At 38.6% G+C, this 27,218-nt stretch overlaps 2 protein-coding genes and 1 long non-coding RNA gene across 3 annotated transcripts in view; 2 read left to right on the forward strand and 1 right to left on the reverse strand.

Moving 5' to 3' along the window:
- Positions 1-27,218, forward strand: part of LOC309485392 — a 111,066-nt gene that overhangs the window by 79,042 nt on the left and 4,806 nt on the right. The window lies entirely within an intron of this gene.
- cdr2b (cerebellar degeneration-related protein 2b) lies at positions 8,697-15,358 on the forward strand (the record flags this gene model as incomplete). Its single annotated transcript, XM_082152559.1, has 5 exons — positions 8,697-8,938; positions 10,255-10,367; positions 10,953-11,101; positions 11,880-12,047; positions 14,746-15,358. The coding sequence occupies exons 1-5, from the start codon at positions 8,860-8,862 to the stop codon at positions 15,356-15,358; spliced, it is 1,122 nt and encodes a 373-aa protein (XP_082008685.1). The 5' UTR covers positions 8,697-8,859.
- The window catches only part of polr3e (polymerase (RNA) III (DNA directed) polypeptide E), a 31,335-nt gene continuing 22,932 nt past the window's right edge, over positions 18,816-27,218 (reverse strand). The window contains exons 18-21 of the mRNA XM_082152116.1: positions 25,667-26,121; positions 24,682-24,759; positions 23,422-23,547; positions 18,816-20,277 (exon numbers count right to left, since the gene is read on the reverse strand). Of these exons, the coding sequence (XP_082008242.1) occupies positions 20,221-20,277; positions 23,422-23,547; positions 24,682-24,759; positions 25,667-26,121 (716 nt within the window). The 3' untranslated portion in view covers positions 18,816-20,220. The remainder of the gene's footprint in view (positions 20,278-23,421; positions 23,548-24,681; positions 24,760-25,666; positions 26,122-27,218) is intronic.

Here is a 27,218-nt window from a genome sequence, read left to right on the forward strand (position 1 = left end):
TCTCAGGCCCACGGCTCGATCTGGCATCCTCACCCGGAATTGTGGTCCCTTCATGTCTGGGCCATCAACGGGTACATGTTGGACTCCCTAAAGGAGTATTAAACACGATCACGCAGGCTAGAGCTCCGTCTACGAGACGGCTCTACTCCTCGAAATGGTCAGTGTTTTCGGGCTGGTGCACAGCCCGTGGCGTGTCACCCACAGACTGTGGAGTGACGGAGGTGCTTTCCTTCCTACAAGAGCTGTTGGATAAGGGCAGGGCCCCTTCCACGCTCAAAGTTTATGTGGTGGCTATAGCAGCGTTCTCAGAAACAACGCTTGGTCAGTCAATCGGAAGGAACGAGTTGGTCATCCGCTTCCTTAGAGGAGCTAAGAGACTGAATCCTCCCAGACCCCCCTCAGTCCCCGTATGGGACCTTTCTACGGTTCTGGAAGCCATGAAAGGTGCACCATTCGAGCCTTTACACTCAATTGATCTGAAACATCTGTCTTTCAAGACTGTGTTTCTGCTGGCTCTCGCTTCAGTGAAGCGCATAGGGGACTTACCCCTGTGAGCGCGACGTGCATGGAATTTGGGCCTAATGACTCAAAAGTTATACTCAAACCTAAGCACGGTTATGTTCCGAAATCCCTCAACACACCGTTTAGGGCGCAGGTTATCTCCCTGTCAGCCCTACCGGTCCCTGATGAGGAAAGGGACGCGGGCCTCCTTTGCCCGGTCAGGGCATTACGAGCTTATGTGTCTCGCTCGTCTGTCTTCAGACAGACGGAGCAGCTCTTTGTTTCATTTGGCGGGCGTTCTAAGGGACTAGCCGCGTCGAAACAGAGCCTATCCAGATGGATAGTTGACGCTATAGCGCTGGCATATGCCTCCAAGGGCGTGCAGTGCCCACTGGGTGTCAGAGCACACTCCACAAGAGGCGTGGCCTCGTCGTGGGCCTGGTCAAGTGGGATTGCCTTGCAAGATATTTGTACGGCGGCAGGCTGGGCCTCCCCGTCTACATTTATAAGGTTCTACAACCTAGAGGTTCCCGCCCTGCAGGCCAGACTGCTGTCGGTCTAAGTTAACCAGTATTATCTGACTTGATGCTATCAACTCAGAATGCTGCGTCTGCTGAGCACTGCTCAATGATCGACAATGGACAGTAGTAGCACGAGACGTGCCTGGGTAAACTGTGTAAGACCCACATTTTTCCCATCAGTTCAGGCCGTACCCCGCCCTGTCTGTATGATGAAATTTGCGTCTAAGCGACGCAACCATATGTGGAAGAGCGCGGCCTCGCCCCTCCCTCTTCCCGGACTCCCTGTGAGTTCCCTGAGTGATTGTGCACTATATGAACCCCGGGCTTTCGCCCTTGGGTCTTTGGTGTCAGATCTCAGCATGCACGGCGTTTTGTATTGGGTCCCCTAGCGTAAGATATCTTACGCAGTACGAGAGACCTCTCGTAAGAGAACGTACTCGGTTACTAACGTAACCTCGGTTCTCTCTAGAAGAGGGACCGAGTACTGCGTATCTTGCCGTGCATGCACACGCTCTGGTTGCTTCGATGATGAAAAACCAGATAATAGCTGCCTGCGAGCGGTATTTATAGGCCTAGACCACGCCCGTTTCGGCGGGACGTGACGCAGTGGGCGCGAAGCACCCTGATTGGGTCTGGCGTCACGCCAGGCCTCGCTCGATAGGCTGCTGCAGTTGCCGCAGAGCAGCCAATAGGCGTGCGAGCTGTCTCGCCTATGTCTGCATGCTGCCGCAACACGTTTTGCATTATTAAAAATTAAGGATAATTTTTGGCTTCAATATCTCGCGGAAAAGGATTTTCCCCTAGCGTAAGATATCTTACGCAGTACTCGTTCCCTCTTCTAGAGAGAACCGAGGTTACGTTAGTAACCGAGTACGTTTTCACTGGTTTTCTCTCGGTATGTTAACATGAACGCATGATTAATTTGTTATGAAGTATAGTTTTAATTCAGGGAGAGCCACTGCAAAAAGGGATCAGTTGACGTAACTTTAAAAAGAAAATAGGAAACCCGTTGTCTTAAAATTATTAAGTAAATAAACTTACATTTACATTTATTCATTTAGCTGACGCTTTTTATCCAAAGCGACTTACAATTGCTATATATGTTTACAATTGCTATATATGTCAGAGGTCGCACGCCTCTGGAGCAACTAGGGGTTAAGTGTCTTGCTCAGGGACACATTGGTGTCTCACAGTGGATTCGAACCCGGGTCTCTCACACCAAAGACATGTGTCTTATCCATTGCGCCACTACCAAACTTCATGCTTAATCAGAAAAATTAAGTAATGTCAATTACTTGTCAAGTTCACATAACTTAATTTTTTCAATTAAGCATTACGTTTATTTACTTAACAAGGCAATGGGTTTACTAATTGTTTTAAGTAAGTGAACTGATCACTTTTTACAGTGGACTGTACAAGACACGTTTGAATGTTCTGTCTTAAGGCCAATTTATACTTCTGCGTCGGGTGCGCGTAGAAGGTACGGCGTAGCATACGCATTGACGTGTACCATACGTCGTACCCTTCGCCGTACCCTGACGCGCACCTCCTCAAAAATGTAACTACGCGTCGCGGCGACGCGGACCGCAAGATCTGTGATTGGTCGGCTGGATAGCATCGCGTTTCCTCCTACGCATTTCCGGAATGATCTTCTGCACTCTGCACCGCCCGCCCGCCATTTTTAAATTCCGAAGATCAGTGAAGAGCCATGGAAATAGACCAAGTGACCGAGAGATTGCTTGAAGAAGTGCGGAAATACAGCCATCTGTATGACTCCTTCAGTCGCCATTGCTCGTAGAAACCTAAACTCAAAACAGCCGCGAGGAATGTAAACACAGTGGAACATTAAAACCCACCCGCGCCAACTAGCGTTTCGGCGGTGTAACTGCAGAGCAACACAGACATTCGCAGAAGTATAAATGCTCACGACGGCGTCGCCTACGTGCGTAGCCTACGACGTACACTACGGCGTACACTCGACGCAGAAGTATAAATTGGCCTTTATGTTGTGTGATGTGAATGCATGTGTTTCTCTGGGTGTGTGTTGCACTCTTGACACTAGAGGGCGCTATGAGCACATGGCTTTATTATAACGCCTGTGAAGAAGGAAAAAAAAGTGTTGCTTTTTAATTTCGGTTAATACTTTATTAGTTTGGAATGAATATTTTTGATAAACTTTTGATGCATTTTGAGGATAGGTTTGGTTAGTTTATGGTTTAGCTGGTGCATTACCTTCGGCTGTCATGGATGAGAACGGACCGTTGAAATGTTTGGGGTCGGTAAGATTCATTACATTGACTAAATTACCTTACAAAAGATTTCTATTCGAAATAAAATACTGTTCTTTTGAACGTCCAATTCATCAAAGAATCCAGCAAGAATAAAACGTATCACAGTTTCATATCATAATGATTTGTGAAGGATCATGTGACACTGAAGACTGGAGTAATGATGCTGAAAATTCGGCTTTGATCACAGGAATAAATTACACTTTACTATATATTCACAGAAAACAACTACCGGTATTTTAGATTTATTATTATTATTATTTTTCTTTTTTTCTGATTTGCTGCTCAAGAAACATTTCTGATTATTATCAAATGTTGAAAACAGTCGCTTTTTGTGGAAACTGAAATCTTTAGTAACATAAAAAATGTCTTCACTGTCACTTTTGACCAATGAAATGCGTCCTTGCTGAATAAAAATCTTAATTTCTAAAAAATAAGAAATAAATAAATCTTAATGACCCCAAACATTTGCACAGTAGTGTAGATATAATATATCTGCAGATGTGTGAGAGCAACACTACTGTCTCAGTCACAACGTTTCTAAACCAGGTTTATCATAATCTTCTAGATGACGAGGTTAGGAAATAAACACTGTTTTCAGTCCGTCACCATCATTTTACAAGCTAAACCTATAAAGTTATATTGTTAAATAATTGGTAACACTTTACAATAAGGTTTCATTAGTTAGTTAACTACATTAGTTAAGATGATCTAATAATAAACTGCACTTCCACAGCATTTGTTAATGTTAATTTCAACATTTACTAATGCATTATTACTGTAAAATCAAAAGTACAATATTTGTTAACATTAATTAATGCACTGTGAAGTAACATGAAGATTAATAAATACTGTAACAATTGTATCGCTCATGGTTAGTTCATGTTAGTTAATACGTTAATGTTAACTAATGAACCTTATTGTAATGTAAATGCAATATTTAAGTAATGAGTAATATTAATTAACTACATGTACTTACTATAGGGTTAGGGGTCGGATTAGGGTTTGGTTGAGGGTTAGTTGCATGAAATTATGCATAATTTACTGTTATTACTATGGTACATGTAACATATGTAACAAGGACACTGTAAAATAAAGTGTTACCAAATTATTAAATGTGCAGAATTTGAACTGAAAACACTAAAATATACATACTTGAACCGATACTCTCTAGAACTTTCTTTATCCAATGATGGTTCCAGTTTGAAGGGTGTTGCATCAAGGGTTAAAGGTCACATGATCTCTTCCTGAAGGCTGAAGGATTAACCTGGAGGTCGTGAGAGAGGTCGCGTCAGTTCTTCAGTGATGTTTGACCAACACTGCTGATGCATTACACTTTTTTTTGTCCTCAAAGTATTATTATTATTTTTCAATTTTTTTCTTGTGCTTTGTGCCATGCAATTTAGAAATAGATATGAGTTAATTTGTAAATGTTCATTTAAAAAGTGAAGTTTACACACAAATACTGATGATCAAGAAGTGGTGCTAGTGTCTCTTCACCTGAATAAATAGCCATGAACACCAAAGCTATTGTGTTTTCATTATTATCAACAGTTTATCTCTAGAAGTGGGTCTTATACAGGTAATCTCGGCTATGTAACATTTATGTTTGGATGATTTTTTATTTTTTTTTAATAAAATATTTTAACTGTTATAGGATATAATGGGACTAAAGGCACGCCATAAGAAAAAATTTGCTTTTCACTACTTTCATAGTGTATGATTGCAAAAAAAAAAAAAAAAATTGTATTGAGCAACAGGTTTTGTGTGAAAATAAATCATAAAAGTGGTTTATTAAAAATCTCATAATGTATGAGGTGAATGAATGAATGAATGAGGCATTTATATAGCGCTTTCATATGTACTACTGTACACCCAAAGCGCTTTACAATCATATCAGGGGATCTCTCCTCAAACACCACCAGTGTGCAGCATCCACTTGGATGATGCGACGGCAGCCACAGTACAACGGCGCCAGTGCGCTCACCACACACCAGCTATAGGTGTATGGGGTGAGATTTCGGTCACAATTCTGCGCGCGCAAGATCACATTTTGAGCGTGGAAAAGGGCATTTCGCACGCGCGTGAACTGAGTTTTGCGGAGAAATGTTCGTCTCGCAGATAAGAAAATATTGCGAGCGAACGAAAATCAATTTTGCATTTAAAATAAGTATTTGGATGTGCGCGGACGTTCTCTTTCGCGTGTGCAAAGTTTCACTTTCTTGCTCCTTTCATACCAGCCGTGAGCGCTCTCTAAGCGCAGACGGCTCGCTTGCTCAACACAACCCAGCGTTACAATATGCCATAATTCCAGCCAATCAGAGATGAGACTGCTAAATTCTGATTGGCTGGCTTGAAAACCAATCACAAGACTCCCTGCATCACCTACTGCGGATTCAGAGAACTAGTGCAGTTGAGAGTAAAGTTGGCAGTAAATTCACAGATTCGAACTTCCCGGGTCAATAACTCGTGAGCTAAACGTTGTTACTGCACAAATGACACCTCTTTTTATAACAACACTTATTTTGTATAAATATCGTTTTGCATATATTCTTTATGATTATTATTTATGAAAAATATTCAATAATTTCACAGTAATTCACTGTATTGTTGGCAAATTCAGTTCACATCACTGCTGTCCTGATGGTTATACAACAACACTTATTTTGGTAAAATATATAGGCCTATTTTAAATTGTATATACAATTGTACTGTAAATGTATAATTTTTATGAAAATATTAAATAACTTCACTGTAATTCACTGTATTGTTGCCTAATTTAGTTCACACATCACTGCTGTCCTGAAGGTTATACTACAACACTTATTTTGGGAAAATATATATTTTAAATTTTATACAATTGTAAATGTATAATTTTTATGATTTTTATGAAACATATCTTTACTGTAATTCACTGTATTGTTGCTAAATTCAGTTCACACATCACTGCTGTCCTGATGGTTATACAACAATCGAATCTGTGAATTTACTGCCAACTTTACTCAACTGCACTAGTTCTCTTCCGACAAACATTATTTTTCTGGTCCCTTTTGTACAAACACAATTTTTCTCCCAGTAGGTGTTTTATATGGAACAATAGTAATATCATTCATAATAAAAAATCTTTGTACATGGAGAATTGGGTCCAACACAACATTTTAATTGTTAGCCAACTAATTGACAAAAATGGGCAATTTTACACCTACCCTAATTTTATTTCAAAATATGGTTTATTTGTAAATGAAAAAGAATTTAACAAAGTAATTAAGGCTATTCCTAATGGCATACTAATATTAAACAAATTTTCAGATGTAGATATCAATAATACATCTTTACAAAATCCTCAACTCTTTGTAAATGGTCTCTCTTTATTTGATAAAGGTTTTAATAACAACTTTATAAGAAACTCCTTTAATGTTGGATCCAGTCCTCCATGTAAATCAAAGTGGCTTAAACCTTATTGTATATCTTGGCGCAACATTTGGACTATGCCCTATAAGTTTATTATTTCTAATAAAGTCAAAGAAGTAATGTACAAAATTATTCATAGATGCTATCCTGTAAATGCAACCATTAGTAGATATATTCACGCTGTTTGTGATAAGTGCACTTTTTGTAACACATCACTTGAAGACAGAAAAAGGGCAATATAAAAATAAATGTTCAATTTCTTTTTGGACTGACTTTAAAATAGATATGACAAAAAAATTGAACAGATGTCTTGATTTAGACCCTCATGACATTTTACTTTGTTTCAAAAACCCTTTTTTTTCTGAAAAACAAAATTATATAATTAATCTTTTTATCATTTTGGCGAAATTTTATATTCATAAGACAAGAATAAAACAAAAGAAAACCTCCTACGGTATATTGCCTTCTATAACACTGATCTAACAATATATTTTGAAACTCTTTCAAACATGAGATCACAAAATAAAAAGCTTATAAAAACAATACAAATATTAAAGCTTTTCAAATACATATAAATGCCCTGATATTTTATACTTATATTTTTGTATTTGTTCTTATGTTTGTTTATTTTATAATAATAATTATTATTATTATTATTATTATTTTGGTAAAATATTTTGAGCTGTATTGTCAATACTTTGTAACCATTTTTTTTTTTTTTTTTTGCATTGTACTGAAATGTTTTTGTATTTGAACTGACTAAATAAAAAAATAAAAAAAAAATAAAAAAATAGTTCTCTTCCGCAGTAGGTGATGCAGGGAGTCTTGTGATTGGTTTTCAAGCCAGCCAATCAGAATTTAGCAGTCTCATCTCTGATTGGCTGGAATTATGGCATATTGTAACGCTGGGTTGTGTTGAGCAAGCGAGCCGTCTGCGCTTAGAGAGCGCTCACGGCTGGTATGAAAGGAGCAAGAAAGTGAAACTTTGCACACGCGAAAGAGAACGTCCGCGCACATCCAAATACTTATTTTAAATGCAAAATTGATTTTCGTTCGCTCGCAATATTTTCTTATCTGCGAGACGAACATTTCTCCGCAAAACTCAGTTCACGCGCGTGCGAAATGCCCTTTTCCACGCTCAAAATGTGATCTTGCGCGCGCAGAATTGTGACCGAAATCTCACCCCATATAGGTGGAGAGAGGAGAGAGAGTGATAGAGCCAATTCAATGTAAGGGGATTATTAGGAGGCCATGATTGGTAAGGGCCAATGGGTGGAATGTGGCCAGGACACCGGGTTACACCCCTACTCTGACCACAGAGAGTCAGGACCTCGGTTTTACGTCTCATCCGAAGGTGGCGACATTTATACAAATACTTTAACTAAAATAATATGTTTTTAATAACGTCTAAGTACTTGTTCAAAACAATCACTCTAGCAAAGTTTGCATTATTTTCTGTTTATTTTGTTTGTTCAATTATACGACTGATGACAGCCCTATAGTTTTGAACAGAAATTAAAGTAAACCTGCTAAAACTGCGTATATAAATATCTAAGTGTAGCCTGCATAAATAATAATAATAATAGTGTTTTCCATAGAAATATTAACAGTCGTGTTTCACATATTTCTGCATTGATCTCCTACTCTTAAAATGTCTGATCACAAAACTATAAGAAATCTGGTGTGAACAAAAAGTAATTTTTCAGGGAAACCATCCGAAAAGTGATAATGTTTTATTTATGACAAATATGCATCAGATTAAGGTTAATAAATGTTAAAATGTACTTCATACCAGATATCTTCAACAAAACTGATCTATACAAAGATTGTACACGGGTTACTCTGTACAATCTGTGCGCGCACTTTCATTCGTCATTCAGCGCGCGCGCCACGTTAGCTCCTCCTCCTGCGCGCGCTCCCGAGGACACAATATTACTCAGTGCAATGTCTCAGACTGACACATGTAATGCGCTATTATATCTAGGCTACATCTTATTCAAAGTAGCCTACTTTCAACCATTAAAGAAGAAAAAGAGATAATAATATAGATTATATAGGCTACATTTACTGACAGAAAAGCAAAACTCAAATTTATAATAACTAAAAGAACTAGAGTTGTTCTGCATTACTGACTCAAGATGCTCACAGACATGATAGAAGGAGAATTTGATTTGAAAGAGGAAGAACCCTGGTATGATCATCAAGATCTGGAACATGGTGAGTTTAAGGATTTCTTCATCTAACTGGGCCTATAATATTGTTATTATATAACATTATATAGGCCTATTATATAATATTGATGAAGTGCAAGTTTATAATAACCTACTTTTTAAATGAAAATATAATCTAGATTGCAGTAAAACTCCTGGTTTTAGCGCTAATTTATGATAAACATCTTGTAAGCTTTATATTCTAATCGCTGAACACATCAGACACACTTTTGGCAGAATTGTAATGTCCTTGCGTTATTCAGCCTGACGGTGGCGCTCTAATGATGATTGACATACTACAACAAATGCATAGAATGCCATTAGAATTGCCTTAATGTAGTATTTATTGCGTCCGAATGTGGTTTTAGAATATCGCAAAGAAAGAATTTCAGTGAGGAAAACAAAGTCATGTCTATTCTCAGAACAAACATAAAACAAACACAACAGGCGATTATAAAGGCGATTCACACGAGAACGTTTAAACTTAAACTTTCATTAATTTGATACACTTCTAGCCAATTAGTTACTGACCTGATGCAAACACATATCTGAAGGGTTTTTTTTCTTCTTCTTCTTCTTCTTCTTTTTACATATCTGAAAGTTATCATATTGGTTTTGAACCGAGGTTAACGTAAGGTCACGTGACAATATGCGGGGCAGCCAGAAATCTGCCCCAATGGTTCTCTATGAGAGCGCGCTGCAGTTCCATTTCTCACCACAGATTTACATTGGAAAGTTGTGGGGGCGCTGTTGAGCCAGAGAGGCTCAGAGACCGACTGCCCTCGCAGTATCATCCATGCGCTTCATTTTCATATATCCTGCTCACTTCACTTTACGACTTAAAATAGTCTAGAAAACCCGAAAATATTGTTGCAGAATGCTAAACACATATGTCATTTATTATTAATTCAGTGTGTATTAGGTCTATGTTTGGATGAATATTTTGGTGTGGCTCTGCCTCACAGACGAGCCTCGGTTGCTAGTCTCATTTTTGTTTGCAATATATTAAGAAAGTAGCTTCATTTAGTCTCCATTGAATATGTAATCTCATTTGTTCATGAATATCTAACTCAGATCATGACAGCACTGAGGATTGAAGGAAATGTTGTCTGACTCTCCACTACATCCCGAGAGTCTGTTTCATATCAAAGACTGAAATCAGCGCCGTCATGAAAATCAGCACACTATATGTCTGCATGAACAGATAAATAATTAAAAAGTAAAATTGTTTAAATATCTGTACAGACGAAAACTTCTTTGTTGTTGCGCTTGCTGCACTTGTTTAGCCTCAGTTTGTCAGCAGATTCTCCTCTTCCTCCTCAGATCTTCGTCTAGCGGCTGAACTGGGGAAACACTTACTGGAGCAGAACAGAGACTTAGAGCAGACTCTCCAACAGATGCAGGAGACCAACCAGGACCAGCTGCAGGAGATAGAGGTATCTATCTATCTATCTATCTATCTATCTATCTATCTATCTATCTATCTATCTATCTATCTATCTATCTATCTATCTATCTATCTATCTATCTATCTATCTATCTATCTGTCCGTCCGTCCGTCCGTCCGTCCGTCCGTCCGTCCGTCCGTCCGTCCGTCCGTCCGTCCGTCCGTCCGTCCGTCCGTCCGTCCGTCCGTCAAATGCACAGAAGAATGCATCCAGTCTCCTGCAATCAATATCCCACATAGAGTAATGTGTGCATTTGTACTGTTAAAATGTATATATGCCATACAGATAAAGTGCAGTCTTGTGCATTTTCGATCATTGTCATCATAATCGTAGCCATAGTTTACATCTGAAAAGACAGATTTTGAGTAAGTTACAAGCTTTTGCAATAATCCATCGTGTTCTGCTGTTTGTACAAATTGTTTTGAGAAATGCACTTACTGGTTTGCAAATATGAAGAATGATTCGAGAAATGTACCAAAGCGACTGAGAGAAACTGTAATACAGATGAGGGAACCTGAACCTGAACCTGAACCTGTCAGATTTGATTCTAATGTTATTTTCTCTGTCATCCAGTATCTCTCTAAGCAGGTGGAAGTTCTGCGGTCGGTGAACGATCAGCACGCTCGAGTCTCTGAGCAGCTCGACTCCACGACACGAGATCTCGAGCTGAGGAACCAGAGGCTGATGCTGGAGAACAGAGCGGCCCAGATGAAGATCCAGGGGTGAGTCTTCACACACCACTCTAAATCACAGGGATATGCTTTAACCTTCACGTGTCGCTCAAAAATGACGAAATTAATTTTTTTATTTCCATGAAATTAATGTACTTTTAGTTTGATGTTTTTTAATGTAATATTTTGTATTTTGGGGGGGATTTTATGGTGCTAAATTATATTTACGCTGTATTTATAATCCATTTATTCACTTTTTTAACATAAACTTAAACTGTGGTAAATGTTGAATGCTTTAGAGCGACAGACTGAAGTTTGATCTCTTTTCAAAGACGACGCTTGGCAGATTATTGCTGAAGTGAAAAAAGTTTTAAAAAGTGAACTTTAAGAAGTTACAGAAAGTTAGAGCAAAAATACTATTTAAAATTTTTATGTGAAATATATATTTTCAAAAACATGTTTTACTCTATAAAACTGTGAGAAAATCAAAGCCATAAATCTAAACAAGTTGTGTTCCAAATTTGAAGTTGATATCTCAATAAATGATCTTTCAGTGAGAGTTCGGCTGCAGTACCAAACGCTTCCACTAGAGGAAACTTCATCTTTGTTCATTTCTAATACGCTCATTTCTGACCGTGAGGAGATCAAGTGTGATTATTTCTTACAGGAACATTTAACCTGTTCAAATCATGTCCATGATTTTATTCATTGTGTTCACATAGCAAGTGCCAAAACTTTTACCAAGTTTCGTACCAAAAAAAAGAGTAAAATTTTCCGTTCAGAAATGACCGAAGAACATCAGTAATAACTCCTCTCCTCACTCATGCAGGCTCACAGAGACGGTGGACGGCCTGCAGACTCAGATAGAGGAGCTCCAGAGAGACATGAAGAGGATGAGACTGGTTTCTGCTGAACAGAGCCGGTCTGATGCACATCTGGATTCACCACTGCACTATGATGCTCAGGGACTCGCAGGCTCTAGGTGTCCGTCACACAAGTACGTCTCTGCATGTGTTAAAACCCTACTGTTTTAGGTCACGTAAACCTGTACATTTCATGCACAATGGTAAATCTAAGTGCATTACATAGAAAAGGAGTCATAAAATAATCACAACAGATGCATAAGAAGAATATCATGCATAAGAAAATTAAATATCATGCATAAAAAAATTAAATAGTAAAGAAAAAGAACTGACCTGTCCTGAGGTTTCAGACAGAACGTCCTTCCCAAACATTATAAATCTCTTATTCTGCTGCAGTTAACATGGAAAATATGATTTATATAGTTAACATTTTCCAACACTTTACTCCAAAAAATTATTCTGATTTCACAATTGCGACATTTCTCACAATTCCTACATTATTTCTTACAATTGCAACTTTATATCTAATAATTTCTCACTTTATTGCACATAATTATGACTTTATATTTAAAGGATAATTCCGGTATTTAACACCTTGAGTCTATTTTGTAGTTTGTTATGGATGAACTAGAGTGGTGGACACAGACATGTTGACGATGGGTCCTGTCTCGACTTTTTGACTCTTCTAGAATCGCCTTTGACCGCTTCAGAGTGGCTGTCTATGGACATGCACACATGCACCCAGTGTACAAGGACGCTGTACGGAACTCGGTGTCTAGCGCATAGAGGACAGTTGCTCTGCTCACGCTAGCCTTCTGAGAGACGGAGAACTGAGCAAAAAGACTACAACCAAATGTAAACAGCCCCCTTTTCCATTCCCGGTAGCGCAGTAATATCAACCAGCAATGAGTCCTCCAACAGAAATCAATGGGATTTTACAAAATGACAAATAAAACACGACAGAAACTGTATTTCGCTACGCTACTTGTTTTTAATCACTAACCACTCGGTGAGTTGCAGAGTTTTGAAAACGAACGTTAAGGGTTGTTTTAAGGACATGTTCGTGTCCATAGACAGCCACTCCGAAGCGGTCAAAGGCGATTCTAGAAGAGTCAAAAAGTCGAGACAGGACCCATCGTCAACATGTCTGTGTCCACCACTCTAGTTCATCCATAACAAACTACAAAATAGACTCAAGGTGTTAAATACCGGAATTATCCTTTAACAATGTGACCTTATATGTTGGCGTGACAAAAACAGTGTTTATTCAATGTTTTTTTTTATTCTGAAACGTATAGATTGGATGTTCGTTTAACATTTTTTAAATGTTACGACTTGTTTCGGAATGTTCGGACAACATTCAAAAGTAACGTTCAAAATGTGAAAAAATGATACAATGTAATGTTCCCTAAACACTCGTATAACCAAGATGTTTTGGAAACACTTTACAATAAGGTTCATTAGTTAACATTAGTTAATGTAGTAACTGACATGAACTAACCATGAGCAATACATTTGTTAGAAATTTGTTTGTAAATACAGCTGTTCATTGTTTGTTCATGTTAGCGCAGTAACTAATGTTAACAAATACAACCTTTGATTTTAATAACGTATTAGTTAATGTTGAAATTAATATTAACTAAGATTAATAAATGCTGAAGTTCATTCTTAGCTCATGTTTACTAGGGTAGTTAACTATTGAACCTTATTGTAAAGTGTTATCGATATTATTTTTAATGGATGTTTGAATGTTTTCATAACTTAATGGGCCACGCCCTTAATTATGCAGAACTTTAAGGCTTAATATAATTTAAACGGATGAGTTATTACAAAAAATCACCCCCTCACAGTCGTCATGCAGGGCAATATCAGCTATATAGATCAAAACCACTTTTTGCACCAGACTGTAAACGTGTTTTTCTGCTGTAAAGTTGGGCATTTTAACATGGAGGTCTATGGGATTGAGTCTCTTCTGCAGCTGGTCTCTAGTGGCCAGTCCATGAACTGCAGTTTAAGTCTCTTCAGTGTTGGATTCAAGAGAGAGACCGGAAGGTTGAGATGGTCCTCACTGCAGAACACAAGATCCAGGAGGCGGGGTTGGATCCAGATCCAACTCCTCCCACCTTACATATACCTAAACCTACCCATCTCCACCCCCTGATCCCTAAACCCACCCCTAAACCTACCCATCTCCACCCCCTGATCCCTAAACCCACCCCTAAACCTACCCATCTCCACCCCCTGATCCCTAAACCCACCCCTAAACCTACCCATCTCCACCCCCTGATCCCTAAACCCACCCCTAAACCTACCAATCTCCGCCCCCTGGATCTGGACCCAACTCCACCCCCTGGATCTCGTGTACTGCAGTGAGGTGCTACTGGGAAGGTTGCTGCTTGGTTTCAACATTTGCACAACTTAATGGGAACATTGCAAAACGTTCTTATAACATATTATGTTTGTTAGCTTTACATATGTTCCTCACAGTCGTCAGAAAGGGCAAAATTAGCTATATAGACCAAAACCACTTTTTGCACCAGACTGTAAACATGTTTTCTTCTGCTGTAAAGTTGGATATTTTAACATGGAGGTCTATGGGATTGAGTCTCTTCTGCAGCCGGTCTCTAGTGGCCAGTCCATGAACTGCAGTTTAATGTTGGATTCAAGAGAGAGACTGGAAGGTTGCTGCTTGGTTTAACGTTTTCACAACTTAATGGGAACATTAGAAAAACGTTCTTAGAACATATGTTTGTTAGCTTTACATGTGTTTGTTAGCTTTGCGGTCACCTGACTAATGGCTCTGGTTTTTCTACCATGCTATATTTATTTCAGGCACTTTTCCCATGAGCTCTCCACTTCCAGCAGCGTCTGTTCTCTGACCCGGGAGGAACAGGAGGAGTTCTGGGAGCTCTTGCGCTCATCCCGTTCCCTGCAGGCCCAGTTGCACACGGAGCGCGTTCAGCGAGAGTCTGCTGAGCGAGAAGCCCATGTTCTGGCCCACGAGCTCCGCCAACTGGAGCCCAAAGCGGCGCTGATGGGAGTTTACAAGAGCCGGCTGACCGAGACCCAAGCTGAAGTCCAGGAGCTACGCCTTCTGTTGAGCTCCAGCAAACAAGAACACAACGAGTCCCTCCCATTGGATGAGGAAGTGGGCGTGGCCAGTCACAGGGGGCGGAGCCTGCAGTGGCACGGTGACGAGCATCATGGGATATCTCTGCTGAACGAGATGGATGCGCAGTACGTCGCCCTGAAGGAGAAATACGACACGCTCCTGCGTCGCTGCGAGGATGAGACGCCGAGACACAAAGCTCAAACACACACACACACTCAGGGCGTGAACACACACCACGAGCAGCCCGCATACAAAGCCCTGTTTACTGAGATCTTCACCTTCATTCAAAAGAGCAAAGAGGACCTGAAGGAAAACAGGACCAAGCCCGAATGAGGCATTTTTTTTAAATTTAATCTCACAAACAAAATAATGGCACGAAAAACATGACATTTTGTCGTGTTTTCATGTAAACCCGACAGAACCAGTACATTTGAATGAAATGTACAGAAATGTATATGGAGACTGTATATAAAGCACTTTGAAAACATTTCTGAATGTTACTGTAAACTGAAAGTGCTGTAACTGACTAATATTTCTTGTGTTTTATAGTGAAACTTCAGATTATACTGTATTACCCCAGAATCAAGAGACCAAAAAATGTGTCAATAAAGCATATCTTTAGATTTTTCTGCAAATGTAAAGACATATTCAACTATTTAAATGAACATTTACTAATAATCTAAGAATAATATAATGTGTCCTTTGAAAATCACCATGAAACAATTATTATTTATCAAAAATCATTGTAAATTAAAGGCAGAACAGATGCAAACATTAGATCGACACAAATATTTATAAATCTTTTTACAAAGTAAAATATAGAATTGGTCTATAATACAGTAATGTGGAAATAATGTAATGCAAAAATAATTTGTAATGCAAAACTTTATTTATTGTGAATATTGGGAAAATAAAGCTTTGTGGAATAAGTCCAGTGCTTGTGTTAGTCATAACTGATCAGTACATGTGTTGCATCATCTTTTAGAGGAAAACCATTATCTTGCAGATATCAGTTATTTGCAAACTTCTTTTTTATTGGCATGTGAACTTTGTGATTCCATGTGTTTCAGTCTCAAGTTCTCAAGCTTGTTAGTGTTGTTGGTCATCATTCATCTTGAACTGTGTGTTTGCATCACTGCATGTGACCTTTCACCTGAATCAGCAGTGCAGACGAGGAGAACAAACTCTCTTTCTCACAGAGAGATGGACTTGAAACCCAGAGGACATCAGAGAACATCTAATCAAAGCCTTTGATAAGATGTGAGCGACATCAGGCTTTATCAGACACACTGAGAGAGAACAGAACAGATGCTTCGACTCTTTATCTTCAACACACCCGACTAGATTAGAACTGGAGCTTGCACTTTGTTCGTATTGTCATATCCGTGTTTCCACTGTTATACGGCAGGGGGCGCTATTACGCATATTCTGAAAAAGCACAGAATCCCCAGATCAAATCTCATTACATCAGATGCAGGTTTGGGTTTCAAAAAGTATCATTTTTCTAAAAGAAAAGAAAAAAAAGATTTTCTTTTAGAAAATATAAAATCTAAAGTGGAGTGGACAGAGGAGGTGTGCTGGGAGCTGTCTATCTAGATTTAAAGAAAGCATTTGATACAGTAAATCATGAGATTTTAATTAATGTTCCCCTGTGGTGAAAATCATGAAGACATTTTTTTTTTCCAAGGAAAAAACATTTAAATATGTCATTTTAGTGATTAAAGATGAGTTTTAAGGGATACAATTATTGACTACAGGGGGACTTTAAAAAAAAGTCTTTGAATTTAAATATATAACCTTTAATTTTCTTGCAAACATTGGAGAATTCAGATCTTCTGAAATGTGCATTTGTTGACTGCATAAAAACATGTATTCCCTGCATAGTGCCAGGGTTAATATATATATTATAATATATTAAAAACATTTGTTAATTGATATAAAGCTGAAATAAAATATAATTATTAGTTAAAAAAAAAAGAAAATTAGAAATGTTGCATTTGCAATAAACTGAAATAAATTTAAGTTAAAGCACTAAAATAATTAATCCGAGAATTTTATATATATATATATATAAATAAAATGAAATAAAAGTAATGGCAATATTAAGAAAAAGACTAAAACAATGGCAAAATCACATAACGAAATTAACATGAAAACCAAACATTAAAAACTATCGAAATATTATAAAAATAAAATGACACTGGTCTGCGTGAAGATGATGCAGATAGAATTTAAATAATTTTCTCATGTAATTTATTTACACATTTTTTATTACAAATTTAGTAAAAATTTCACAAAAAAAAAAAAAAAACTAAATAAATAAAGTCGAGCAACATTATTTATTTAAAGTCCCCCTGTGGTGAAAATCCAGCTTTTAATGTTGTTTATGTGTCTATGTGGTGTTTTTAATATGCTTTAAGACAAACCATGTGTAAGTTCATAAGTCGACAGCATTGCTGAGTATTTCCTCCTTAAAACTGCAGTGAACCAAAGACAGTCTCAAACACACGCTTTGAAATCGCTGGTGTTTCTGACTTCACAAACTACCTTGTAACCAATCAGATCAACGTGTGATCGTCAACCAGTGGATCTCTGAGCTGAGTGAGTGAGTGGAGGCGGGGCTCATTTGCATATTTATAGAACCGCGCATACTAAATGAGGCAAGGGTGTCAAGTTACACTCAAGATATTTTAAAGCATGTAAAAATTCAAGGCAAAAACGTTTAAATATATAATTTTGATGATCAGAGTTGCAATACAATTATTGACTACAGGGGGACTTTTCACAAGTTAGCAAATTATAATTTCTTTCCAGAGGTAGGCTATTTAAAACAATCATGATCATGCCTTGCTGATATAAAACAGTGTGTTCGGGAGGGCCATACAGTAGTTAATAATTCTGTTGGCGTACCTCAAGGGTCAGTATTGGGACCTTTATTATTCCGTTTCTATATTAATGACGTACCTGATGTTTGTGCATCTACTGTTCATTTTCAGATGTACGCTGATGATACAGTTATATCATATATTTGCAAAGCAAACTGCAGAAAAATTATCAGCTGCAATGGTCAATATCTCTAATTGCTTTATAAAGTATCTTAATGTTAGTAAAACTATATCTATGTTGTTATCAAAGTCTGCAAATACAGATCCAGATGTTAGAAAATGATCATTAAATATTTATGCATAATAGATTCACAACTTAACAAGTTAAAAACTTTATTTTAAGGTGTCATTGTTACAGTGCAAGTACTGAGTAATATGTACTTATAGGGTTAAGATTAGTCACATATAATTATGCATTATTTACTGTTATTACTACAGAATATTGGCAACATATGAGTAACAAGGACACTAGATAAAGTGTTACCAAACGTTGCATCTGTTAATATTATTTAATGAACTTTAGTTTGCATGAACAATCAACAGCTGTTTTTCATTAACTGATGTTAATAAAGATTAATGAATTCAGTAACACATGTATTGCTTATTATTTGATGCATTAGCTAACGTTACCTAAAGGACCTTATTATTATATAGTGTTACCAGTTTTTTGTGATTAAAATTTAAACATTTTCCTTTTGTTGTTTGCATGTAGTCACTTCAACAATACAGAAGTTTCACATGAATTATAAACACAATAATAACAGTTTTAATGTTATTAAATTAAATTCCAGCTATAAAGCCACACGTAGTCATTATTCAGCTAAATTTAGTTAATCATCCGAGATTATCAGTGTATTCCCGAATATGAATCGTCTTCTATATGAAAACAATAAAATAAGACAAGATTTGAGTTGCAACATTTATTCAGAATGACATACAAATAAAAACCCGTCTGATGGAGTATGACATCATCAATGATCCAGCTTATGAATATGAGGAATGCATAAGAACAGAGACGTGACAGTGAACGCTTCATATCCAGGTGTGGACGAGACACAGATATGAGTGACAGATGCATGTGAAGGGAATTTCACTCTAGATTGATGCAATATTTCCCCTGAATATTTAAGAGGCACTTTCTTCCACACTTTAACCGTTGAAATGAAGCCGGCAATTCTCTTGCATGACGAGAGGGAAAAAAAACCATTTTAATTTTCACAAGAATTAACGCTTACATTGCTTTCACATTTAATATGAATCCGCTTTTCCAGACAGTCATTCGGAGCTTCAATTCTGACATAAATCAACACAAAAATGCCAATAAATGTTCATGAACATTGATTCATATATCAGCTTTTGATTGTTTGTTGGTCAGATTTGATCTAAACTGCTCCAGAAATCACAATATCTGAATGTGTTTTTGGTTATAAGAGTTGTAATCCTTTCAGAAAGTGAACGAGGAACTTCACGGCCTTCATTTGACCCAATGAGAGCAGAGATATTAATATTTGACAGTCAGCAGATCATAGTATTTATGACCCGATGCCGTAATGAAAGAGAAGCAAAACAAACTTGTGCTGTGAAACGATTAATCAAATCCAAAATTAAAATTTGTGTTTATATAATGTGTGTGTATGATTATTTTGTAGGCTATATATAAATACACACGCATGCATACATTTAAGAAATATTTGTTATTTATATATAATATAAACAATATATAAATATATATACATGCAAATAATTCTCAAATATACACATGCATGTGTGTGTATTTATATATACAAAATAATTATACACAGAACACACACACACACATAAACACAAACTTTTATTTTGGATGCTATTAATCGCATTTAATTGTTTCCCAGAACAAAAAAAAACAAACAAAAAAACAATATTCAATAAAACCAAGAGGATTATTAAAGCAAACATCTTTTCTTCAGTCTAAACAAAGCCAAAACCTGACGATAAACTCGCAAAGGCCACAAGCGAGCTGAAATGAGCTGAACCACGATCTCCCGTCATCTTTATTAGAAACTACTCGTTTTAAATCATAGAAAAGAAAACCCAAAGATAGTCTTGAGTACGTGTCCAGCACACGACTCCGCTCCTGACGCTTACATGGCAGAATTAAATCAATCTTCAGCCCTTGTTCTGAGACGCTCGTGTGTGAGTCTGAAGGGTCGGCGTGTGCAGATGCTCCTCCCACCCCGCTCAGCCGAGGGCAGCGATTGGTTGGTGTGTTTAGCTCCGCCTCCGGAGGCAGACGAGCCGATCGACGGGATCCCAGCGCTCCGAGTCTTCCCGTCAGGAGCGAACCGTTCCCTTCAGATACCACATCCCTCCCAAACTCATACAGCACTCCTAGAACAACACAAGATCAACAGCACTGATCTGAGAACGTATCGCCTACATCACTTTAATATCAGGGTTCGTTCAGACACTGGAAAATCTAGTTTCTAAGACTTTAAGCACTACTTTTTGTTTTGTTTTTCGGACTACAATCAGAGATCTCACAATATCGTATCTTTACTATCTTTTAAATTCTAAAAAAAGATAAATAGATAAATAAAAATATACTAATAAAACAAAATGGTACAAATAAAGTGCAGCACATCACTCTTATTAAAATAAACAAGATCAAAAACATTGATTTGTAATGATATGTGAAATATTTTTCTCATCTTTTTCATCAGCAACTGCCCAATTAATACTAGCACTTACCTTTCTATTCTTCTATTTGTTTTTCTGATTTAATAATAAAAAAATAAAAATATTATAAAATATAAAAACAAAAAAATTAAATAAAAAAATTATATAAAGTAATAAAACAAAATGGTACAAATAAAGCGCAGCACATGCCATGACTGGTAACTTTAACCATAGATATCCATATAAGGCTAGATGTCTTAAGGCGGAGTCTCGAACGGCATCACCGGCGGCCATCTTGTCACAGGGAAGCTTTCTGGCGAGCTCTGTGGTATCTGAAGTAAGGGGAGTGATCAGCACGAACACAAATCCTCTTATCTCGCTGAAATCTTGACGGATTTACAAACGGTTTGGTTTCTTACAAACGTTATTAACGTGGCTATAATTCCGAATGCTTGAACATGTATGTTATAATTATTCATATGTATGCAGTGTCATAACTACATCTCTGACGTTTATAACAAACCAAACCATTTGAAAATCGGTAGAAAATTGAGCAAGTTATGGTTATTTTAAAAAGTACATGCAGCATTAAAACACAATGTTACGAGTGAGCGAGCTCCCTGTGGCAAGATGGCCGCCGTCCGCGGACGTCGACCTCCATTGGCCAGCAGCGCGGACGAGACATCTAGCCTTTATTATATGATATCTATGGGTTTAACCATTGAAAGGATAGTATGAGAAAGATATCGCTTTCCTTATTCAAACTGATTTTCTCTCATGAATATATGATTGACTTGAAGAATAAAAGATGTATCATATACTTTGGTATTTATATGAGCAATATCACACTCATAGCCGTGCGAAATGCCTGTATATCTATATCAGATGGACTGCAGCTTTAATTTTGTGTGAAAAGATTGTTTTATCAATACAAATAAAAATTTATTTCATTTTCAATAATTCAAGCACTTTTCAAGTACTAAATAAAAATGTCTGTTTTCAAGGTTTTTCCAGGACTTAATTTTCAAAAAGTCAAATTCAAGCACCTTAAAGGGATAGTTCACTTTGAAATTAATTTTTGGTATGTTTTAGCTTACCTCAAGGGCATCCAAGATGTAGGTGTCTTTGTTTCCGCAGTAGTTTCAATTTTGATATTTGCAGCCATGTCCAAGTGATCTGATCTGACGTGTGCGCAGACTGGTGCATAGATATATACACACTAGATGTCGCCTTGTCTACGGCAGTTCATTGGAACGAATGTCTTTAAGGCGACATCTAGTGTATATATCTATGCACCAGTCTGTGTACACGTCAGATCAGATCACTTGGACATGGCTGTGTATAAGAGGTAAAAACTATATAAATACTGTTCGTTTCGTGTCTTAGGCCATCAATGTGTACTTACGATGGGGAATTGTTTAATTTGGACGACGGGGAATTGTTTTAATTTGGACTCTGTGCATGCTCTTTGAGACAGTGACCATCGACCTGCATTATGACTGACAGACAAGAACGGTTTGACCTAAAAATATCAAAATTGAAACTACTGGGGAAAAAAAGACACCTACATCTTGGATGCCCTTGAGGTAAGCTAAAACATACCAAAAATTAATTTCAAAGTGAACTATCCCTTTAAGCTCCTGTACGACCCCTGTCACAACAGAATCAGTGACAGTGTGTGTGTGTGTGTGTTAGGGCTGTCAACGAATATTCTAAATTCGAATATATATTCGAATAGTTTTAAAAAACAGAAATTCGAACGTGAAAATTAATATTCGAATGTGAATTTCGAATATGGAAAAACACGCCCGCGGAAGCAGAGGCGCGGCTGTCTGCTTTGCGAGTGGGCGCGCGCGCTGCCTGAAGCCTTGTTTATACTTTCGCCTGTCTCCGCAGCGCGAGTCTCCGCAGACTGCGCGCGCACCTCCCCAAACGGACGAGGCGTTTATACTCTATATACTCGACGCGCTCGCCGTTGTACTATTCTTTGAAACGATAGGGGGCGATTCGCGCTCGTGCGGACGCGTCGAGTATAAACAAGACTTGAGGGACAGGTCACACGAGTCGCACTGTCTAGCACAGCGTCACTGCTGAAAGTTGACAGTGCACTAAAAGACAATGGAATAAATTGCAGTCAGTTTTTCCTTTTTTTAATACAAGCACCAATAATGTAAGTAGCCTTTTTCTTTTTTAATAGCACTTTATTTTTTATGAACCTCAGGGTAAAAGTTCTTTGTTGTCACATTTCTCGGAATTGTGTGCCTCATTTTATTTAAAGTTAAACAGAAAAGTTCCATGTTTACCACAGCTCGCTCGGAGCGTTCAATGTCGGTTCTATACTGTAAAACTTCAATTAATGTTAATACATTTGTTTCAATCACTGAATGAAGCCTGCTATATTTGGGGCAAGAGTCGCGACCTTAAATTGCTTGCACAAAACTCTTGATCAGCACTCAACATGTGCTTATTGTTGTTCATTTAAACCGTTATTATGAGCAGAGAGAGCGTGAGCGCGAGGGCGAGAGAGAGAGAGAGAGAGAGAGAGTGCCTGCGAGTGAGCGAGACTGAGGTCTGCGGTCTTGGCCATTAGTTTATTTACTTGGTTTTGTGTTGGTAATACATTGTCAAATATGTTTAAACTTAAATTAACTACCTATACAAGTTATGTATGTCTCTTTGTATTAATTTGTCCTGTTATTGACGTAATGCGCGTCATTGAAAAAATGCGCAACCAGATGTTCGAATAGTTCGAATATTCGTGTGTTTTTTAGAGGGAATATTCGAACGTCATTTTTGAGCAATTTTGACAGCCCTAGTGTGTGTGTGTGTGTGTGTGTGAGAGCTGAAGCGCGTCACCTTGAGCAGTCGATCCACATCAGTTTTGGTGACGGCGTCCCCGAGCTCCTGCGTGAGGCGAGTCTGGATCACGTTCCTCCTGACGCGATAGTTCTTCATGAAGATCTCGAACAGAACCTGCCGGTGCTGAGGAGCAGAGACCAGTGTTCAGACACACACACACACACCAGTGGAATCACTACACACACACACCTGTGACACACGTACACGATCAGTGCTTCACATTGCCACCTAGCCGTCTGGAGTGCATACTACATCGAGACACTTTTGCGTCACCGTATGCACGCAGATTTCCCCCCCATAACGCTCGTCTAAACGCAGAATAAAAAGTGATCACTTTTGCGTTTTCTCTTCAGATCGTTTCCGTGTAAACGTAGCCACAGACTCTCTCATAGACTCTCACAGACTCAGAGACTCTTACACACACACTCTCACAGACTCACACACACACAGACTCTCTCACAGACTCAAACACACACACACACACAGACAGACTCTCTCACACACAGACAGACTCACACACAGACAGACTCTCTCATAGACTCACACACACACAGACTCTCATAGACTCACACACACACAGACTCTCATAGACTCACACACACACAGACTCTCATAGACTCACACACACACAGACTCTCATAGACTCACACACACACAGACTCTCATAGACTCACACACACACAGACTCACACACACAGACTCACACACACAGACTCACACACACAGACTCACACACACAGACTCACACACACAGACTCACACACACAGACTCACACACACAGACTCACACACACAGACTCACACACACAGACTCACACACACAGACTCACACACACAGACTCACACACACAGACTCACACACACAGACTCACACACACAGACTCACACACACAGACTCACACACACAGACTCTCACACACAGACTCACACACACAGACTCACACACACAGACTCACACACACACACAGACTCACACACACAGACTCACACACACAGACTCACACACACAGACTCACACACACAGACTCACACACACAGACTCACACACACAGACTCACACACACAGACTCACACACACAGACTCACACACACAGACTCACACACACACACACACACACACACACACACACACACACACACTGAGACTCTCACAGACTCACACACACAGAATCACACTCTCACACACACAGACTCTCTCACTCACACACACACACAGTGTGAGGATATCAAGAATGAAGTTCACAGTGACTAAAGCACCTTGTCGAAGGTTTCTCCGCTCTCCCACAGACCGAACACCTTCTGCTCATCCGCTGTGGATCCACTCTGAGGAGGAAACTACACACACACACACACACACACACACACACACACACACACACACACACACACACCACAGATGAGAAACAGTTACTACACACTGGATCTGACATTATATCCTGACATCAGGATCTGTGTGTGTGTTGTTAAACCTTAAAGAGAGAAGAAAACATCATTTACACATAAACATTTAGACTGTCTCACACACACACACACTCAACACACACACACACACCCTTAATCCAATAAGCTTCAGGAACAAAGGACTGAAGAACATCTTAAAATCAAACATTATCTTAAGGAGCAGGACAGACACGGACATTAATGGACTTAACAAGCAATTAAAGCCACAAACAAAACAACTGAAAATTGTAACTCTGAGTCTGACACAAGCAAAAAACATGGTTTTATTTAATCAAAAATGTGTATTCTGACTTTGATTACCTTTGGTTATTTCTTTGGGAACCAAATCATAACATATGATATTTGACATATACACACACACACACACACACACACACACACACACACACACACACACACACATATACACACACATATACACACATATATATATATATATAGGCTCTGAAAAAGCTTAAAAGGATTCTCTACCAATCAGAGGAACCTTTATTTTGACCACAATTTTAATGCAAAAAATAAATAATTAAAAAAAAACTTAAAAAATATTTACATCAAGTCTTTAGGAAAATAATGGCCAAATGAAGTCGCAGTGATGTAGCTTAGCTTTATATGTGCTACATAAATAAATGTAAGAGCACACTAGTGATTTTTCACTGATCATCACAGGACTGTGTATTGGGCAGAAGTGTAATATTGACACATCTTGATTAGTTTTCCAGATTCACGCATTAAACGAGCCGATACTGTGCATCTACAGTGAGTGTGCTGCACATGTACTCACAGGCACCAGGATCTGCTTGCACTGGCTCTGGAGGATGGCGTCCGTCAGCATGCGGTCGGTCACGTGACCGTACACCGAGTGGCCGCTGGGTAAACTGGCCAGGTGCAGGTTAAACAGACGCTTGACCTCGCTCAGGCACAGGACGTGATGTTTCCTGAAGGTGTTCTGCACAAACTCCTGCAGCTCGGGGGTGAACGCGTGAGCGGAGCCGTGTCCGTTATGAGGGTCCGACACCGGCGAGGTCGAGGCGGGGTAACCGTTGACCGAGCCGTTCGTGAGCGTGTCCATGGGCTCCTCAGAGTCACTCACCGGCTCCTGCTTCACCCGCACCTCACCCGGGGGTCGCGACCCCTTCAGTCTGCGGGCGTCCAGCTCTCTCTGCAGGACACCGTGGGTTTCTCTCGCGTTCTCTCGCGCCGCTTTCACACGCTCGTCTCCGCTGACGTGAACGGGGTCTGTCGTGACAAACACACGCATGTGAAACACTGACAAACTAGTGTGTGATGATGACATACAGTAATGCTTTTTTAATGCTTTTATTCAGCAAGGATGCATTTAGTTAAAGGATTAGTTCACCACAAAAGGAAAATTTCCTAAAATTCCTTACTCACCCCAATGCCATCCAAGATATCCATGTCTTTCTTTCCTCAGTGGGAGAGAAATTATGTTTTTGGAGGAAAACATTTCTGGATTTTTCTTCTAACAATGGACTTCATTGGTTACCATCGTTTTTAAGTCCAAATCAATGCAGTTTCAAAAGTCTTTGAAGTGTTTAAACGGGCTGTACGCGATCACAGCTGAAGAAGAGGTTGTTATCTAGCGAAACGATAGGTCATTTTCACACAAAAAATTATAATTGATAGACTTTTTACCTTCAATAGTTCAGATTGAGCTGATCAACAAACGGACAGGGAACTACGTCATCAGGTTGAAAGGTCACGCCGGCGCCGGCAGAAGTACCGCCCCACTGTTTACAATGCAACCGTACGTAGGAGGATAGTTCAAATAGTATTGTTTGCTATTATATATATAGTAATAGTATTCAGTGAATATGAATATTAATAGTATATGAATAATATTCTGATGAATATGAATAGTAGTTCAAATAGTATTGTTTGCTATTATATATATAGTAATAGTATTCAGTGAATATGAATATTAATAGTATATGAATAACATTCTGATGAATATGAATAGTAGTTCAAATAGTATTGCCGGCGCCGGCGCGACCTTTCAACGTGATGACGTAGTTCCCTGTCCGTTTGTTGATCAGCTCAATCCCAACTATTGAAGGTAAAAAGTCTATAAATTATATATTTTTTTTTTTTAAATGACCTATCGTTTCTCTAGATAACAACCTCTTCTTCAGCTGTGATCGCGTACAGCCCGTTTAAACACTTCAAAGACTTTTGAAACTGCATTGATTTGGACTTAAAAACGATGGTAACCAATGAAGTCCATTGTCAGAAGAAAAATCCAGAAATGTTTTCCTCAAAAAACATAATTTCTCTCCCACTGAGGAAAGAAAGACATGGATATCTTGGATGGCATT

Source organism: Leuciscus leuciscus, assembly GCF_965113295.1.
Source record: "Leuciscus leuciscus genome assembly, chromosome: 21".
NCBI lineage: Eukaryota > Metazoa > Chordata > Actinopteri > Cypriniformes > Leuciscidae > Leuciscus > Leuciscus leuciscus.